Source organism: Bufo bufo, chromosome 4, assembly GCF_905171765.1.
Source record: "Bufo bufo chromosome 4, aBufBuf1.1, whole genome shotgun sequence".
Classification (NCBI taxonomy): domain Eukaryota; kingdom Metazoa; phylum Chordata; class Amphibia; order Anura; family Bufonidae; genus Bufo; species Bufo bufo.
The window spans coordinates 482,211,132-482,231,732 of NC_053392.1; the positions used below are offsets into that span (position 1 = coordinate 482,211,132).

General features: G+C 42.1%; 1 protein-coding gene and 1 long non-coding RNA gene across 3 annotated transcripts in view; one reads left to right on the forward strand and one right to left on the reverse strand.

Moving 5' to 3' along the window:
- The window catches only part of LOC120998736, a 73,440-nt gene extending 55,777 nt beyond the window's left edge, over positions 1-17,663 (reverse strand). The window contains exons 1-2 of the long non-coding RNA XR_005778473.1: positions 17,557-17,663; positions 3,348-3,352 (exon numbers count right to left, since the gene is read on the reverse strand). This is a non-coding gene — a long non-coding RNA (uncharacterized LOC120998736). The remainder of the gene's footprint in view (positions 1-3,347; positions 3,353-17,556) is intronic.
- STX11 (syntaxin 11) overlaps positions 1-18,704 on the forward strand; it is a 45,119-nt gene extending 26,415 nt beyond the window's left edge. For both annotated transcript variants that reach the window (XM_040429540.1, XM_040429539.1), the window contains exon 2: positions 17,559-18,704. In XM_040429540.1, coding sequence (XP_040285474.1) covers positions 17,564-18,421 — 858 coding nt within the window. In that variant the 5' untranslated portion in view covers positions 17,559-17,563 and the 3' untranslated portion in view covers positions 18,422-18,704. The remainder of the gene's footprint in view (positions 1-17,558) is intronic.
- The last annotated feature ends 1,897 nt before the right edge of the window (positions 18,705-20,601 follow it).

A 20,601-nucleotide genomic window follows, 5' to 3' on the forward strand; every position in this document is an offset into this window, starting at 1 on the left:
TGGTCTCTAAATACTATTATTGGGCACAGAATTCTGCATTGGTTGGTGAACTTTTAATGATTTTTTTTATTTTTTTTAAACATAATGATGGGAATGGTAAGTTGTAAATGAATGGGATTAAATGGGTTTCATTTCAGTAAAGCCTAACCAAGTTCTGAAAATTATATGCGTTTTTTTAAAGTTCTCACCATTTCCAAGACGCAAGTTGTTAGCAGTTCTTTAAATTATATGTATTTCTAATGATTAGATATTTGGCATATATTCCATCATTTTTTATTTATAGGAATATTTTGAAACTGTATTTTACATTTATGTATTGCTTATTATGATCATACAGTATACAATGCTAATAAATCTGAGTTTCTATACAAAGCCAGCTAATCTTCAACCAGGACTAGCTTAGGGACTGATTTCTGCTATAATTTAATGTACAATTATATATTAAAACTATTTAAAAAAAATATATATATATATTGAAATGGAAACAAACTTTTTTCAGTCACCGTACAGTACAATTGAATGATTGCTGTAAGATTTTGGAAACTGTTGAGTAAAGAGGGCAAGGCTGTTCACACCTGTTCCCGAGCTGTACTGTTGTAAGGGTCGCCTTGTCTCTGCCATGTACATACACACACACTTTTATTCGTGCTGGGGGGTTTGGGCCAGAAAAATGCCTAGTTTGTTCAGCAGCATTTTTCAGGCATTTTTGAGCATATAGTGTGTTTTTTACTTTTTTTTTTGTACGAAAGTATGTGCCCCTCCTTCCCCTATGATCTCGTATTCTCTAGAGAGCTGTATTTGGAAAAAAGCATAGATTTACAGCAAAAGAAAAAAGCAAAAATACCATGAAAAAAAACCTTAACACAGATTACACATGCAATTTTTGAAGTGGCAATAAAAACCATTGGAGTTCTATGGGAGAAAAATGGCAGACAAGGGGCAAAAAAAAATGCTTGCTGCGATTTAAAAAAAAAAAAAAAAAAATATATATATATAGACCCAAAAATTATACACTTTAATCGTGAATAAACGCCACTACCAAAAAAAAACCTCAACATCCTGTGTTAAAGGGAGTTCTCCAGGATTTATACATTCATGACCTATCCTCAGGATAGCTCATCGATAATGAGATTGGCAAGGTCCTGGGAGTCGGACTCCACCAATCAACTGTTTGAAGAGGCCGCAATGCGCGGAGATTCAGAGCGACACGATTGCTGGGGAGCAGGTAAGTATAATGTAAATAAGGGGCCCAGGCATGGGGGGGCCCATCTTTTTATCCTTTGGATTAGGGATCGACCGATATTGATTTTTTTAATTTTTTTTATTTTTAGAACCGATACAGATAATCTGTGAACTTTCAGGCTGATAGCCGATAATTTATACCGATATTGTGTGAATTTTCATTTTTGAAAAAAATTGATAAATAATTTCTACCCAAATCTGCTGAAAATGAATGTTTATTGTTAACATGTATTTTTTATTTTTTTTGTAAATCTTTCTTTTTCATTTTATACTTAATATTTTAGTGTTTTTTGTTTTTGTAACTTTCTTTTTTTTACTAACTTTTAGCCCCCTTAGGGACTAGAACCCTTGTCCCATTTACCCCGATAGAGCTCTATCAGGGTGAATAGGACCTCACACTGTCCCTGTTGCCCTGTGCTTTGGGCAGCAGGGAGCTAACTATGGCAGCCAGGGCTTCAATAGCATCCTGGCTGCAATGGTAACCGATCCCAGGCTTACACTGCTAGGGATCCGATCAGAACTGCCACCGAGGAGAGGAAGAGAGGGGACCCTGTGGCCACTGCCACCAATGATTAATACTGGGGGGCTTTGGTGGGGGGGGGCGCACTGCGCCACCAATGAAGATAACTCTCTCCATTCATTCATTCATTCATTCATTCATATACAGGAGGCGGGAGCTGGCTGCAGAATCACATAGCTGGCTCCCGACATATATAAGCGGTAGCTGCGATCCGCAGCAGTTAACCCCTCAGGTGCCGCACCTGAGGGGTTAACTACCGCAGATCGCAGCTACCGCTCATAGAGGTCGGGAGTCGGCTATGTGATTCTGCAGCCAGCTCCCGCCTCCTGTATATGAATGAATGAGAGAGTTATCTTCATTGGTGGCGCAGTGGCCACAGCCCCTCCCCTCCTCTTGTCCTCTCCTCTCATTGGTGCCAGCGGCACAGGGGAGGGAGACACTGCTTCCTTCTCCCCTGTGCTCCTGAGGGAACACGGATCGTGCTGACAGCAGCGCGATACTTGTTCCCAATTCGTTATCGGAATATCGGCAAAATAGATGCCGATAACGTTCAAAATCCTGAATATCGGCCGATAATAAACCTACTTTAGATAACCCCTTTTAAACTCTGGAGAAAAAACGCACTTACAAAATGAAACGCTGAAATAATTGTGTATGTGTGAAGAAGCCATAATTGGGATTTTTGCAGAATTACGACTCTGTAGACAGAGTAAATGTAAGCTGTTTAGTCCTGCACCAGATTTATCAGTGGCTCAGGCTGGATGATAAATGTGCATGGATAGACCCTTTAGTCTAACAACCTCTTACTTTGCGACAAAATTTCTATATCATCACCATGACGGCATGACAAGGAGATTGACCCCTGACCTCTGTAGGGGCAGGAACAGAGCGGTTAAATCCCCACCGACACCAGTGTTTCCTGTCCCTACAGAGGCCAGGGCAGAGAAAGGTCTCCTTGCATGCAGGAGGGAGGTGAAGAACTTTTATTATTTGTCTATATGTGTCAGTTGTGGCACTCATCTGATTCCGGAGGTCCCCCTGCTCCCTAGCACTCTTGTACTAATGCTGAACAGGGGGGAAATCGGAAGGGCTCGCTCTGGTTGATCTAGGGCCTACTCCCGGGGCGGCGTCTTCCTCCTTCCTCCTGGTGGTTTAAGCTTGGAATGAGCGCCCGGCGCGTCTCGCACTTTACTGTTCCGTCACTTCCGGTTTCGTGATCCAGGAAGTAACCCAGAAGGCGGTGTTCCGGATGACTGCATATAACGGGGAACTATGAGTCATAACTGATCTGAGGTCTTTCCTCTTGACTCTGGTCTGTTCTCGACGTATCTAAAGAGGCACAGAAGAAACAAAACAAAAAAAAAAAAACATCAAAACCTACCCCAAAAAGATCTGCAAGGACTGCATTGCAAACATTGTTCGTGTGGAAAAACCCTCAATAATGGATGAGTTCAGATCCATGATACAGGAGGAAATTAGATCATCGTTATCCCATATTTCTGAGGCTGCCATAGGTCCGGTTCCACCAAAACGACAAAAATGAATAGCACCCTCATCCTCGGATTCAGAATGTTTGGGGGAGGACGCTTCCTCCTCCAGACATTGGGATGAAATGACCACCTTTCAGAATTTTCTGAGGGGGGTAGGAAATTCTACTTGGCTGCAGACGAAATGTTGGACCTGTTAAAAGCCGTGAGGGCTACCATGGGGGTGGAAGAGATACAAAAAACTCACTCCATCCAGGAGGAAATGTTTGGCGGTCTAAGAGTTAAAGAGCTAGAGTGTTTCCTATTAATGAGAATATCAAGGACATGATCCTAAAAGAATGGTCAGATTCTGAAAAATGACTGGGGGTGTTATTCGATCCGGCTGTGTCAAAAATATTTGATTTCCCTAAAATAGACGTTCAGGTGGCTAAAGTAAATAAGAAAACATCTTTGCCCTTTTAAGGATGCATCCCAATTTGAGAGATCCCATGGAGAGGAAGGCAGACAGTTTATTACGGAAATCCTGGGAGGCGGCCATGTTTAACCTTAAATCTAACATTGCGGCAACATTGGTTGCGCGATCTATGTTCCTCTGGTTAAACAAGCTGGAGAACCACATTAAGAATAAGACCCCCAAAGAAGAAATACTAAACTCAATTCCTCAAATCAGCAACGGCTTTCTTGGCAGACTCCTCAGCCGAATCAGTTAGGTTCTCAGCCAAGGACGCAGAACTATCCAATGCAGCTCGTAAAGCCCTTTGGATGAAGCCTTGGTTAGGAGACAAGACTTCAAAAATGAAGCTGTGCTCCATTCCTTTTTTTAGGGGAATATGTTTTTGGCCCAGTTTTAGATAAGATCTTGGAAAAAGTCTCAGATAAAAAGGGTTTTCCCGAAGAAAGGCCATACAGAAGAAAATTTTGTCCCTTTTTGGGACAGGATAAATCCTATAGGGGAAAGGGAAAATCAGGGCGCTGGAGCTACCCCAAAGGAGGCAAGGGAAGGGGTTTTCTCCTTAATCCCCAGAATAAACCCTGGGCCCGGGAGGTGGTCAGTTTAGGTTACAAGACAGTTTTCTTCAGTCCCCCCCCCCCCCCCCCCCCCCCCCCGAACAGGTTTTTAGTGTCAAACCTTGGATCTGAGTGTTCAGAACAAAGTTCAGGACCTTATAAAGATGGGAGTGGTGGTCAAAGTTCCATTTTCAGACCAAGGAGGGGGATTTGATTCCAGTCTTTTCCTATTAAAAAAGAAAGAAGGGTCATTCCGAACTATAATAAATCTAAAATTCCTGAAGTAAATATCTTACAGAAAGTTCAGGATGGAATCCCTGGGGTCTTTTAATACCTCTAATGGGAAAGGACACTTTAATGTGCACAGTGGACTTAAAAGATGATTTCTACCACATCCCGATTAATCTACGGTTTGCCATCAGAGATCAGAAAGGCAGTGTTCACCAATATCAATTTACTGACATTCCATTTGGAATTTCCTCCGCCCCCAGGGTATTCACCAAGCTTATAGTCGAGATGGTAGCGTATCTAAGACCAAAAGAGTTAGCCTTAGTACCATATCTAGACCATTTTCTTCTAATCGGCTATACAGTAGACCGTCTATTAACCGATCTAAACTCCTTTGTATCCACACTGAAAGAACTGGGCTGGATAGTAAATGTCGACAAATCTTCTCTACAACCGTCAACAAGAATATGGTTCCTGGGGGTGATCTTGGACTCTCTGATTCTTACCACCTTTCTTCCCCGAGAACAGATCCAATCTATAACGGAGAAAGTCAAAATATTTCAGAAAAAGGTTTGTTCCATAAGGGCAGAGATGAGTCTGCTGGGCCTATTCCATAAGGGCAGAGATGAGTCTGTTGGGAGTAAGTTACATTTTCGTACCATACAAACCTGGATTCTCAGGATTTGGAACAAACCGCAAAATACTCTAGATTAAAAAGTACTCATCCCATACACTGTAAAAATGTCCCTGTATTGGTGGACAGTCCCAAGGAACCTCTCCAAATGCGTAGTCTGGAGGAAAACTCCTTGTCTAGATCAAAACTGATGCAAGCCGGTTAGGATGGGGAGCGAAGGTTGCAGAGTATTATTACCAGGACTCCTGGACAGCCCCTAAATGACTGTTCAATCAAGTTGTTTTCTTTCAAGACAGCTTTTTTAATCGCAATCACGTCCGCAAGAAGACTGGCTGAGATCCAGGCCATTTCCATCAGGGAGCCTTATCTCAGAATTCTAGAGGATAGAATAGTCCTCCGATTAGATCCGGGATTCCTCCCTAAAGTAGTGTCGAATTTCTAAAGGAATCGGGAGATTATCTTACCATCTTTCTGTAATAACCCTACAAACGGTAAAGAATCTGTTTTTCATTCTCTCGATGTTAGACGTACGTATCTCGAGTCTACCAAATCGTTCAGGAAGTTTCAAAATCTTCTATAGCTAGAAGGATTAAAGACACCATTTCCCTTTGCTATGAAATTCAGGGTCTCTCCTGCCCTGATAACTTAAAAGCTCACTCTACTAGGGCCATGTCATCTTCTCAGGCAGAAAAAGCAGGAGCATCCTTAGACATTTGCAGGGCCGCAACCTGGTCTAGTGTACATACATTTACAAAACACTATCTGTTAGATTTTTCCAATACTTACGAGCGCAAAGTCCTTTAGGCAGTCACCCCCCTCCCCCCCCTTCCTTAAAGAGGACCTTTCATCTGTTTTGACATAGGCTAATTATGTTATTACCTTGTAGGGCGGCCCCCACTTATGCCATGGGTGTATTTTATTTTATTTTTTATTTTATTTTTGCAAACACCCCCCCCCCCCTTCATACACTGTGGTCCCCCGTTATTTTGCCGCGCTGTATTGTAATGAGCTGTAACTTCGCAATAGGGCGGAGATGCAGTCTTCTGCTGTGGGCGTCTCCTTCTCCCTGTCTGTGAGCGCGATCCAATCAGGGCGAACCGCTCACAGCCAGGGAGAAGGAATCTCGGGAGAACTTGACGGCACATTAATCCCTATTATTATTATTATTATTATTATTATTATTATTATTATTATTTATTATTATTATATTTTTTTTTATTTTTTCTCCTTTTTTGTGGAGGTTCCCTGGTGGGTATGAAGAAATACCTTCCTAAATTGATATTACAATTTTTGGTCACTATGTGATTAACCACCACCATTTTGAAAACACTGGTGTCAGCGGAAGGGGGGGATTTAACCTTTCTCTGTTCCTGCCCCTACAGAGGTCAAGGGTCAATCTCGTGCCGTCGTAGTGATCTCATGGAAACCGAATTACTGGTAAGACTAATTCTGGATTTTATGCCAGAATTGGTGCATCTTAGGCCATGCCTTTTTTTTTTTTACATTAAAAGATACGTCTTTCTTTTTAATCCACACCCCATAGGCACAGTGAATTTTCTAAAACTAGATGTGAAAAAAATGCCCCAACGTTTGTCGCAATTTAAAACCACAGTTTTGTGGCTAGTGTAGGGTCATGGGGCAGTAGATGACACAAAGAACACCATTGTTTATCTGAAGAGTATAGACTATGTAGACATTGCTTTGCTAGATTGTTCTGTCTTTGGATTGTTAGCAGTAGGAGCAAATCTGTCCACAGTGTATAAGGAATTTCTGTGTTTTTTTGTAGGTCCTCTTGGCTAGTACATAGTCATGTACTATAGGAAAACTCTTGCATGTAAACTTATGAAGAAATATTAAGGAGGTGTTGAGGTTGAATAGCTCAGAAGTTTAACTTAACCTTTTATGATATTGAATTGAGGAACAAGCAACCTTCCCCTATCACATATCTTAAAGGTCTTGTGCAGACCTGCGAAGGGAAGCATACTTACCTGCTTCTCAGCGCTGACTCCCGACTACTCTATGGACACGCCTGTTCCACTGGGCTTTCTGGATGTAAACTTCCTGTTTGATGCCGCTGCAGCCAGTCGCTAGCCGCAGGGGTGGCATGCTGCCCTTGCATCACATGACCATTTGGCCAGAGATCAGCTGCTGTGGCGGTTGCCAAACCACCCCCCAAAAAAAATCACAAACCCTTTAATCTATCTTAAGAAATGCTGTGTTTTATGTCTAGCTAACATCAGTCAAAATTCTTATAGGGGTTATCCCATGTTTAATATGAAAAATTAAAATCGGACCACACAGTGCTTGACATTCTCTTCCAAAAAAGTTAGAAACAGTCCTGTGCCTCACATGGATCCAGAGCTCCCTACATTCATTGCTCCAATTGCTCTGCTGGACTTTCAAACCGGCAGTTCATAAGGTGTGTCCTTTCTGCTGTAGCTCTCTGCCTTTTACAGTTCAGGGGCTATGGACTCCCGCAGATCTTTTCCTGTAACTGTCACCGCTTCTAACAGTAGATAGGGCTGGTGGCAGTTGAAGGATGGAACTGAGCATGTGCCTCCACCTTAGCAGTGTTACAGAGGATGGAGAAATAAGGTAAAGCACAATAGCAGATGATGCTCTAAAGATTGTGTTTTTATTTATTTTTTTGCCATGAAAGGTATGGTTTAACTGCTTTACCCAGCCCCTATCTAGCGCTATCGGCAGTTTAGCATGGTCAAAATGGCTGTTAAGCTCCCTTTAAGAGTTGCAATGCTCATGAGTCCTCATAAGCTTTGGGGATAGATCCGCCTCCTGCAGATGATTGACACCTTTCTCCCTGTGAGTAGGATTATCAGATAGCCAATGTCTGGGCCCCTTGTATGAGTTATACTTACCTGCTCCCCAACACCTGTGTCGCTCCTGGTCCCTGCACGGCTGCTGCTGCGTTTCACAGTCGCTCGGATCAAAACATCCTGCGACGGGGGTGGCGGCAGGCAATAGTTGGCCGTGACTGTGACCAGCCTTAAGGGGCTGCTGCACATGCCAGCAGGCGACATGTTTAAATACCATGTATGGCGCCGGGGCTCTAAGGGTTAAAATCCGCACGGCAGGTCAATTCCCAAATTTACAAATGAGATTAGACAAATCTCATTCTTTGCTGGTACTGTATTATGCTACGTTTTTTCAGCATGAAAATCCAAGTGGAAAAACATTTTGTGATCCGCAGTTACCCATAATGTCTTGATACCCATAATGTCTTGATACCAATCAATTACTGGCATAATTCTGTCTTTATCAAAAATGCCCCATGGATGCTCTGCTTGTCCTGCCAACCATTTCAATTGCATTTAGTAGATAAAGTGGTGTTTTTATACATGTTTAATGTTTTTCAGTCTTTTTCTGAAACACCCATTCCTTAATATTTGTTTTCTGTCTTTATAATGCAATAGTCCGTTAGTTAACTATGCTGCTCATCTGGACTGTTGCAACTTCCTTGAACTCTGTGGTAGGAAGTATTGGCTAGTTTTATCAAAGATACCCAGTCGCTTTGTTAAAATGTATACTTTAGGACGAAGGGCTGATATGTTTTGCTACGTTTTCACTTTATTACAGTTTTTTTTAAAAGGTTAGTCACTCGTGTGCATTATTAAAATTCTTTTTTGCTGTTCCACTGCCCCCTGCCTCCAGTAATGCGGCCACTGTCATGTGACAAAGTCCTGCATCTATGTGATCACATCCTGCCATGGCTTCAGCTCTAGAGTCATTGAAGAATGTATTATTAGCTGAAAACAGGGGTAGATGGCAGAAAAACTGCAAAATAAGTAAAATAAGTTTAACTTTTTTATTTTTTTTCATTGATCTTAGTTTATCTGGATCGGGGATATAACCCCCCTAGATGTCGTATTCAGTGGCAACAAATAGAGGTTCACCCCATTGAGGTATGATTTGTGGGGCGCCAATGGGTTGCCATGGCAGGTTACGGCCAATCAAAGGAACAATATATTTCTATTAGGCCTCAACACTGTTGTGCGTTTTGCGGTCTGAAAATTGCCAAAACTGCGGCTCGGATGCGGACCAAAACAACGGTCGTGTGCATGAGGCCTTAGGCTGTGACAAAGCACAACCTAGTAGATTGTCAGTTTATCAGTATACCAAAGCATTATACTGTAGAAGCAATCAAATAAACATATTCTTCAGTTGAAAAATCACTGAAAAAGATACAAAACATCCTGCACGATATGATAGTAAATATGCGAATGTGCATGGCTCCATTTATAAAATCACGGAAAACAATGCACTAAAACAATAGATGCAAATAGGGCTGAAACGATTATTCGGTTGAATAAAGTAATTTGACACACAAAATCCTCGATGCTAATTTTTTGCATCAAGGATTTGTGTGTCGTGTGACCACAGAGCTGGAGTGAAGCGCTTACTCACCGCTCCGTGGTCACCCGCCGGCCCCCACCGAGCTGCACTTTCCTCCTGACACATCTGGCGCTAGGGACATGGCTAGGAGGGGGAGATGGTGGCACTGGGGGGGCAGCTGGTGGCACTAGGGGGAAGCCTGATGACATGGGGGGGGGGGGTAGCTGATTGCACTGGGGGGCTGATGAGTTTTTTTTTTTTTTTTTATAAAGAAAAGCTTTATTTTAATTAGTTTTTCGTTATTAGAGTACTCTTAATTGTTAGATTATTCGATAGAATACTCAATTACAAAAGTAGTCGATAGCTGCAGCCCTAGATGCAAACATTATATATGGACTAAGCCTTCATTCTAATAATAATAATAAAATCTGAGACTCCCAGTGAATATAGTTTGATCAAAACAAATCTGTGCCCGCCTACCCTTCAAGACTAATCAAAAGAGTCTCCTATTCTATTATTAGGTCTCTCACATAAAATCCCAAGAAAATAGATTTATTTGTGGGTGTAATGTGAAAAAAAATGCGGAAAAGTTCCAGGGGTATGAATACTTTTTCAAGGCACTACATGTAGAGCTATGGATCCAACACAAATAATCAATCCCAGTAAGGGCTGTTTCACACGAGCGGATGCCGTGCGTGACATCCGCTCCGTGAATGACAGTCAAGACCCGATGCAGACTGCAGAAGCACGGAGCATTAACATGATTGATAATGCTCCGTGCCTCTCTGTGATCTCTTTACTACGAAATCACAGTGACAACTTTATCTCACTGTGATTTCGTAGTAAAGAGATCACAGAGAGGCACGGAGCATTATCAATCATGTTAATGCTCCGTGCTTCTGCAGTCTGCATCGGGTCTTGGCTGTCATTCACGGAGCGGATGTCACGCACGGCATCCGCTCGTGTGAAACAGCCCTAACAGTGATTTATATATATATATATATATATATATATATCATATATTAAAAAGGGGGAACTTCAGACTGGTTCCCAACACGGCTGGCACCACCACAAGAAAAGGTTTTATTTATTATTTTTTTCGTTGTGCTGCTATACCCATTTTTTTTTCCAGTGATTTATATATACTATTGAGGATCGTTGCACATAATCTCTAACTCCCATTAAAGGAGTTGTCGGAATTGTGGTAAATAAAGTGTAAAGTGCAGCAATGATATGTACTCTTGGACAGACTGTGTGTAGAATGACAGGGCAAAACTAAACAATATGTAGAAGTCCATACATCCTATTTACCTTCTGCTTCATAATAGGGTTATATAATGCATTCGGAAAGTCCTCAAACACCCCTCCCCCCCTTCCCCCTTTCACATTTTTCACCTTTTAATGTTCCAGTCTTCTCAAGTTTTCCCCATCATTCTGCACGCAATACCCCATAATGAGAATGTGAAAACAGAATGTTAGAAAACTTTGGTAATTTATTGATGAGGAAAAACCAAAGTATTTCATTGACCCTTTACTCAGAACTTAGTTGAAGCACCTTTGGCAGTGATTACAGCCTCCAGTCGTCTTGGGTATGATGCCACAAGGTCTGCACACCTGGATTTGATAAATTTCTGCAGTTCTTCACTGCACATCCTCTCAAGCTCCGTCAGGTTGGATAGGGCCTGTCGGTGGGCAGCCATTTTCAGGTCTCTCTAGAGATGTTCAATTGGGTTCAAGTCAGGGCTCTGGCCAGGCCACTCAAGGATATTCACAGAGTTGTCCCTAAGCTGCTCCTATGTTGTCTTGGCTGTGTGCTTAGGGTCATTGCCTTGTTGGAAGGTAAACCTTTGGCCCAGATTTTCAATAATATTCCTTTTTAATAAATTAGCAAAAATTTCTAAAATTAAGTTTTCACGTTCTCATTATTGGGTATTGAGTGCACAAAGATGAGGAAAACTTTATTTATTTTAGCACAAGGGCACAACATAAAATGTGAAAAAAGGTGAAAGTCTGAAGACTTTTCAAATGTATTGTGTCTATAAACTATCAGAAAAACTGGGCTTCTTGCTTATAGCTGCCAATTACAGTGCAGCTCTCATTTCTTAAGCCACCTTTACACAGGCCAACAATGCACCAGATAATCAGTGACAAGGGGTTATAGGAACACTGGTTAGCGATATCTGGCGGTGAAAAGGTGCAGTCAACTACCCAATGAACGAGTGAAACGCTCGTTTGTGCATACACCTAAATTATTATTTGCCAGCAGCAGGTTGTGCCGTCAGAACAGCCTCTGCTGCCGGCAAAGAATGATTATGTATGGGGATGAGCAATCGCATTAGTGACCGCTCCTCCCCATACTGCGGAGGAGATCGCTGCATGTAAATACAGCGGTCTCCTTCACTGAAGAACAGGCAATTGTCGGGAAAGAATGCTTCCTGTAAAAGAGCGTTTAGGCTATGGGGTAGATTTATCAAAACCAATGCAAAGGAAAACTGGCTTAGTTGCCCATCGCAACGAATCAGATTCCACCATTCATTTTTCAGAGTTCCTTTTGGAAAATGAAAAGTGGAATCTGGTTGCTAATGGTAATTAAGCCAGTTTCCTCTGCAGTAGTTTGGTAAATCAGGGCCTATGTGTATAACAGGAACCCCAATGCTCTGCCAGATCTGTTGCATGGTTGATACTACTACCGTCCAACGGACTCCGTTTACTTATAATGGGGATTGCCACTGTAAAGTTTTGATGGGAAAATTAGTAGTTTCTGTCAAGTCACGCAAGACTGCCATAAATTGTATTTTGATTTATTTTCTTTTTTTACCTTTTAAAATTTTTGTGTGGTCTGGTATATCGTTTTTTTAACAGACCTTCTAGTTTTGCTAAACTTCCTATTCTCTTTAGTGCTGGTTAGTTGTTTTTTATAATGGAGAGAAACTGTCACAAAAATGATGAAAGATGCTCATAAGAGACATACTCTCTGCCTGTTATTAGCCAATGGTGTCAGAAAATCATATACATATATATATATATATATATATATATATATATATATATATATATATATATATATATATATATATATATATATTATAAGATCTCTCTTAAAGGGAACTTGTTTAGCATATAAGGCTATGTTCACACGAGTCTTTTCTTCAAGTGGATTCCGAGGCTTGGAATTTCCGACAGGCATTTCATGTTTAAATCCACATGAAACATGTCTCTTCAGCTTCCTTTTGATTTAAGTGGGAATTGGTTCATATGACGTGGATTTCCATGTGTCATATCATGTGGCAATCCATGTTCAGATCCACTGAATGACGAACTGCAAATCAATGGCTGAAATTCAAGGTTCAGACTCAGAGATTTCTGAAACAAATTTCACTGCAAATACACATTGGATTTTTCTGACGTGTATGTCAGTTGTGTATGCGTACCCTAAAAGCACTCGTGTTAGGGATGTTTGTAATGTATTTAGTGGATTGCAGCTGTATAGAGATGAATTAACATACACATCACCAAGGAGTGGTTGTAGTACTAGAAGGAGCAGAAAGGAAAACTAATGTCAAGCACAATAAAGGAGAGTTCACATCTGATTGTGATGAGCGAGCATGCTCGGCACGTGGCGGTACTCGGCCGAATACCACGTGTGCTCGTCGCATTGCTCGAGTCTCCTCCCCGCACGTTTGCAGCCAATCAACGTTCAGGTAAGTAATTCCCTTCAGTGTAATGCCATAGCCATGTTAGCTAGTAGCCTTATACTGATTGGCTGGCCGGAACACGTGATACCAGTTTATATAGGAGCAGACGTCCCGCGCTCGGATCATTCAGCGTCATGGAGAGCAGACAATAGGCAGGGATAGATGGTGTTTTGCTGGAAATTCACAGATTTAACTCCAAAAAAACTATTGAGAGACCAAACAGTCGTCTTAAGGACTACAGTGTGTGTTTGACAGCAGTGCAGCACCATTGTTTTTTTAAATTTGATTATTATTATTATTATTAATTATTATAATTTTTTATTTTTTTTACCAGGGTTTAAATTCAGCAGTATCGGGGACAGGCGTCTCCAGGAAGGGAGAGTGCAGGGGTGGAAAATCGCTTTTTTAAGTACCCAAAAGCTTTTAAAAGACAAAGATTTGATATTAGTGAGATCTACAGTACGCCATCAGAAAGCAGTGTGTTTATCAGGCATTATAAAGAGGGGCTTATTCACTAGAGTGTGCCTGCTAGTCAGATATACACCGCGCCATCAGAGAATAATTTTTTTTTTTTTTTCTGGGGAAATTAACCTAATTTGTGCCACATCTGTGTGTGCGTTCAATCCGCAACCGTTATATTCAGTACTCCAGCAGAGAATTATTTATATTATGGGCAAATTTAACTAGTTTTGGGCATATCTGTGTGTGCGTTTAGGCCGCAACCATATATACAGTATTCCAGCAGAGAATTATTTGTATTTGGGACACATTTAACTACTTTTGGGCACACCTGTGTGTGCGTTCAATCCACAAACGTTATATACAGTATTCCAGCAGAGAATACATTTTATTTGGGACAAATTTAACTAGTTTTAGGCACATCTGTGTGTGCGTTCAATCCACAAACGTTATATACAGTATACCAGCAAAGAATTTTGCTAGGGGCAAATTTTAATAAGTTGTCCAACATCATATGAAGAAGGCGAGCACTAAGGGACGGGGGAAGTGGGCGTGTTGCTGACTGTTCAGGCAGAGGCCGTAGCCCTGGGCGCAATGAAACTGTGCCAGCTGCCGGTGAAACTGGAAAAAAAAGAAAAAATCCACTATACCCAGTTTCATTTCACAGTTAACTGGACGTCGCAGGACAACACTGTCCAAGTTGGACCAGTGCGACCGGGTGGTCGGTTGGCTGGCAGAAGATAATTCTTCTACCCTCTCTTCCACCAAGACCAGTCTCATTAGCAAAGAGTCTGGTCCACAGAATCCTAGTGCTTAGGCTTTAGGAGTGCAGCAGTGTACCTGAACAATTGTAGCACGATGTGAATGAGGCCCTCCTTTATGTGATATACAGGCTGTAGCGGAGTGCTTCTTCCTTGTAATTTTTGGCAGCACTTACACTGTATATACAGGAAAGAATGTTTCCTAACAATTTTTCCTCTAAGGCTACATGCACACGACCGTTGTGTGTTTTGCGGTCCGCAAATCATTGATCCGCAAAACACCGATGGCGTCCAAGCGCACAAATATCGCTATGTGTTCGGACCGAGTAAAAAGATGGCCCCTGTGTACAACTGAACTCAGAAAAATTACACTTTTTTCTGAAACTGTACAGTATATTAATCTGCTCTACTCCTTCTGTTCTATAAAATGCTGCCTGCAGATTGCCCTGCATTTTTCTGAGACAAGTCCTCTTCAAAGGCAAATTCTTAATGCAGCAAGGATTAAATGCATCCAAATGATTACTAGTCCAGCAAGATACTTGCTGTTTTGATATATCGAGAATATATATATATCGTGTACTTTTTCTGCGGTCGAACCACTGTATGGTTGTCATCGTTGTACAGGCATGGTCCAGGCACAAGTATTCTGTCAGGGGTGGACTAAAGTGGCCCTGGAAAAAAGAAACAAAAAGTGTTTCCATGTTTTAGGTGGATCCAAATTGGCAGAAGGCTCGGGGCAACACAAATAGTAGGTGTCAGAAATACCATAGTGCGAAATACCGTCTCGGCAGAACCAAATACCACAGTGTATCACAATATATTGCCCCAAAAGCATTCCCTCTGTGGTGGCCCTCAGTAGCTACCATCTTCTGTCCTGCTCCTCCTCCAGTTGCCTTAGGAGGTGTGAGGCTGGCCACGGCAGTTGAATTCAGGAGGACATGTGTGGTCGCTGGCGAGGTATAGGAGTACCTAAATCTCGCAGCGTTAATTACTGCCAAGAGCTCATTATGTACCTGGCCAGTGTCAGAGAGGAAGACTTGGGCCGCTCCCTAGTCATTGTACCACCGGAAAATTTCTCAGTACAGTTCATGGCCAGTCTGCCTCTGTGTTCTGTACTCCAGATAGAACATGCATTAATAGTGTGCTAAATTATTATTTTTTTACTTTGTATAAGGGAAATTGAATGTCCAGTGCTTTAGTAAAAACTGTGGAAAAAAGTCTACTCCTTATTGACTACCAAGACTTGCTTCAAGCCTTTTCCATGCACATGGGAGTCCCACCTACGGGTCTGACATTTTAGTTGCGGTTAGGTATGTATTTTTCTGTAGCAGCAATGCTACTAGGGTAGAAATGCACCATGTGATTCTGCATGCCACATGTAAAATTGGAGGCATACATGGGTAAAGTATGGCTACTGTACTAAGGATTCATACATCGTAGATCTTTAAATATTATGCATGCCTTTAATAGTATACTACCTTAAAGATGTTGTCCAGAATTTTTTATTTATTTATCGCCATCCACCCTGGAATACCTGTGGAGAAATCAATACTTGTCAGCTTCTCGACACTCTGCTCCGGCTCCTTGCCTTTCTTCACTGTTCTTCTTCTAGACCAGGGATTCCCAACGTGTGGCCCTTCAGCTGTTGCAAAACTACAACTCCCAACATGCCCTAATAGCTGTAGGCTGTCCAGGCATGCTGAGAGTTATAGTTTTGCAACAGCTGGAGGGCGAGGGCTGGGCATCCCTGTTCTAGACCATGTTTGTCTGCTTCTACATGGACAGGGTCACATGTACTGCTGCAGCCAATGACTGGCCTCACAGATGACATCCTCAAGTGGCATGTGACCCAGCAGTGCCATGCCACTTGAGGACACATCACTGCTGATGCTAATCATTGGCTACAGCAACCTATATGACCCCATCCGTGTGGAAGTTGACAGACAGGGAATAGAAGACCAGTGAATAAAGGCCACTGTTTCCTTAGCTCCCACAGTGGTGCATGGGAGCTACTTCAGAGTAAGGGTCCATTCACACGTCTGCAAAATGGGTCCACATCCGTTCCTCAATTTTGCGGAACTGGTGCGGACCCATTCATTTTCAATGGGGCCGCAAAAGATGTGGACAGCACACAGTGTGCTGTCCGCAGCCGCACTTCCATTCCGCGGCCCCGCAAAAAAATAGAACGTGTTCTATTCTTGTCCGCAGACACTGACAAGAAAAGGCATTTCTATTATAGTGCGGTCCCCAAAATGCGGAACGCACATGGCCGGTGTCCGTGTTTTGCGGGTCCACAATTTGCTACTGTTGCGTCAGTCACAGCATGTCGCATTGCGGCACCATTGAAATACATTACATGAAATGTTGTACAGCATGTTGCTGCGTAGCCTAAGCCTTAGGTTACATTTCCAAGACCGTACGAGTCCACCTCCGTTCCCAAATGGGTGCTGACCTATTCATTTAAATGGGGACGCAAAAGATGCGGATAGCACACAGTGTGCTGTCCGCAGTCATAGTTGCGTTCCGTGGCCCAGCAAAAAAGATGGCGCTTATCCGCATTTCTATGGTAGCGGTGTACGTTCCGCAATTTTGCGGATCCGCAAAACACTGTGGTCGTGTAAATGTATCCTTACAGAAACAGTGTAGCTGGCCGCTCAGCTATTTCTGTAACTCCACCTCCCCTGTCTGGCACTTACTGTTTTTATTCCCATCTTGGCTATGAAAGGTTGATAGGATAACCCCTTTAAGCATAAATCCGTTGAATACTATTAGGTTTTGCTGCAGTGCTAGGTTGTGAGAGAAAAATCCAAAAGTGCCGTGGCACCTTCTTTCTAGGCACCTATATCTAAACCATATACTGTCAATGCTTATGAGAATTTTTTTATTTTTTTTATTTTTTAATGTAAAAATAGATTTAATTACTCCTCGCCCCTACTTCTGTAACACCACTGAAGCTGATCACACTTTAGTGGTGCAACAGGAAGTCACAAGAACATAGCTATCTTTGTACTTTATCTTCTAGCTGTAGGAACATTCGTCCTTGCTAATCTGCCTGTTCGGTGTAAACCCGCCTTAAATTGCAGCAATGTTACGGTTATTAGGTTAATTTACTGTTGCGTATATCTTTGTTTCTTCACTACAAATACACTGAATATTGTTATCTCTTTTTTACAGTAATCATGAAGGACCGTCTCAGTGAGCTACTGGAATATGCAAGACTTCACAATCAATATGTTCAAAGTAGTGATGAGGACATTCCAGAAGATGTTGCTATGTTTGAAACTGACCATTCTTTAGAAGTCCTGTACCGGGATATACAACTAATCCGCACAGAAAACCACTTGTTGAAGGTTGATATAAGACGCTTGGGGAAGCAAACAACACGCTTTCTTACATCAATGCGTCGCCTTAGCAGCATAAAAAGGGACTCCAACAGTATAGCTAAAGACATTAAGCTACGGGGAGAAGGCATCCACAGGAAACTCCAAAACCTCAAAAACCTTAGTGAAGATGCTGAAAACAAGTTTGGGGAAAGTTCAGTGATAGCACGTGTGTCCAAAGCTCAGTATATTACCCTCACACGTGCTTTCCAGCAAGCCATGGTTGAATACAATGAAGCTGAAATGGTTCAACGAGATAACTGCAAAATCCGAATCCAACGTCAGCTTGAGATCATGGGGAAAGATGTGTCAGGAAACCAGATTGAAGATATGATTGAACAAGGGAAATGGGATGTCTTCTCTGAAAATCTTCTCTCTGATGTTAAAGTTGCACGCTCAGCGCTAAATGAAATTGAAACGCGGCACAAAGAGCTCATAAAGCTGGAGACACGTATAAAAGAGGTCCATGATCTCTTCTTACAAATGGCCCTACTGGTTGAAAAGCAGGCTGAGACTCTAAATGTTGTTGAGTTAAACATGGAAAAAGTTCAAGATTATGTTGGAGCAGCAAAAGCACAAATCAAACAAGCTGTAGAGTATAAGAAGAAGAATCCGTGCCGCAGGATGTTTTGTTGTTGCTGCCCTTGCTGCGACTGAAGCCAAAAGTTTCCTTGAACAGATTTTTATAAAGCTGGGGGTCTTATTTATAGAAAACTGTATGAACTTGCAGTGCCTTACAAGTATTAAACAAGATCTTTTTCCTTATTTTTTTTTTATTTCACTCTATTAAATAGTTACTGAATATAGATGCTGAAAACCAAAAAAAAAAAAAATATCCTGTTTGTGAGTAATCCTGTATATGTATAAAAATGTTGTATGTGACTGTTACATATAGAAGTCACTGCCTTGTTTTATTCTTTACATAAAAAGGTTTATTTTATATGTTGAGCGTCAAAACTAATATGGATGTTTCTAGGAATTCTTAATAAAAAGAAAAAAATGATACAAATACATTCATTTTATTTTTTTACTATACTTAAAGAGGACCTTTCACTAGAATTGAAAATCGAAACTAAGTATACAGACATGTAGAGCGGCGCCCAGGGATCTCCCTGCACTTACTATTATACCTGGGCGCCGCTCCGTTCTCCCGGTATAGCCTCCGGTGTCTTCATATGTTCGGCTCCACCCAGGGGAACCTGCCGGCGTCTCTTTCTCCCATGCTGTAGCGCTGGCCAATCGCAGTGCTCAGCTCATGGCCTGAGAGAAAAGAAAAACTCTCAGGCTATGAGCTGAGTGCTGCGATTGGCCAGTGCTACAGCATGGGAGAAGGACCATAGATATAGCAAAAGGTATTTTTATGACATGTAATTACATAACCAAATCTCGGAAGGCAAGTGATAGTTCACGATGCGGATCGGGAATAGAACGAGTATAGCAAGCAGAATTCCATCGACCCATTTTTAATGATATGAACCGGTACGTTATGCTCAGAAGCCGCTGAAGCTGCGCCAATACGAAAAGAGTGACCAGTAATAGACAAAGGGTTAACCCCTGAATTGGCCAACAATAGGCGGATGAACGAATTAATATTCAAGGGAGCATCTCCCAACATGAGCAAGGGGGAATCAGGTGGCTCAGCTTTGATAAACTGCAACCATTGATGTAATTCACTCACCGGGCACCATTTATTAGCCGTGGCAAAGTACTTGACCGCTACCGGTTCCCCCGGCCTGGTCGTCTTAGAAGCTACTAAGGTAAGGATATAGCAAGAGCTGCTCCAGCACCACTGACTCTAGCGTAAGAAATTTAAAGATGTGTTGGCACAGGAACTTTCACCCAGCCTGAGGAACCCATAGAAAGGCAAGTACAGTGCTGTTTTAATTAGTAGGCTGATGTGCAGACCAAACGGTTTATTCTGCAACATGTCTGATAAAGACCTAAACATGCTGCCAGAAAAAGGCTCTCAAGTGGGTCGTTTTTTAACGGACACCTTCTGAATACCCTTTAATAAGGCCTTAACAGGATGGGCTGAGAACAGAGACGGTTGATCGGGACACTGGCAATACCAATAAGGTTGAATACCAGCTAGGTATAGTTTAATAGTGCTATGGGCCAACTGTAGATAAGAGTGGCAAAAAGCAACAAATGCGAGTATGTAAGTTATAGGCCCCACTCCGCAGGCGGGTAGGTATGTATAAATCTACTAAACAAGTGCCAGGCCGTCTTATATGTCCTAAAGGTATTAGTGGACAATGATTTGGCCATAAGGCTTCTGGCTACAGCGAGATATGCCACTAATTCATCAACAACTGGAAATGATGAGTTGGCGTCAGCAAACAATCTGCGCCCGAAAAACCTGAAAGAGTTGAAGATAAACCGGGACAGAGCATCCGCTGTGACATTACACTGCCCACTAATATGTGTGCAAATGAAGTGAAAATGTAAAGACAGCCAAATAAACCTCCTCACAAATGACATTATGTGTTTCGAACCAGATCTACCCAACATAAGGATGTCAGCCACTTTTATTTTATTTTAATTCTTCGTTTCATATTTAACCAACCTTACCCAGGGCCTACTCGTGACCTCTTTAATGAACCCGTGCTACCTAAAGGCTGTAAAGTGACCAGCTACCGCAACCGTGCCAGTAGCCGTGACGTGGATATCTAAACCGTGCCTATACCCTGCCCCAATCAACTAATAACCATGGCTATAGTCCTGTCAGGACCAACATTGCTGCTGCGTTGTATGTTGTAATCGTGACCGGACCGCCGAGACCACACTGCCTGTGGCCATTACCGGCTTACTAGCCTTGTACCTGTCGTAGTAACCGG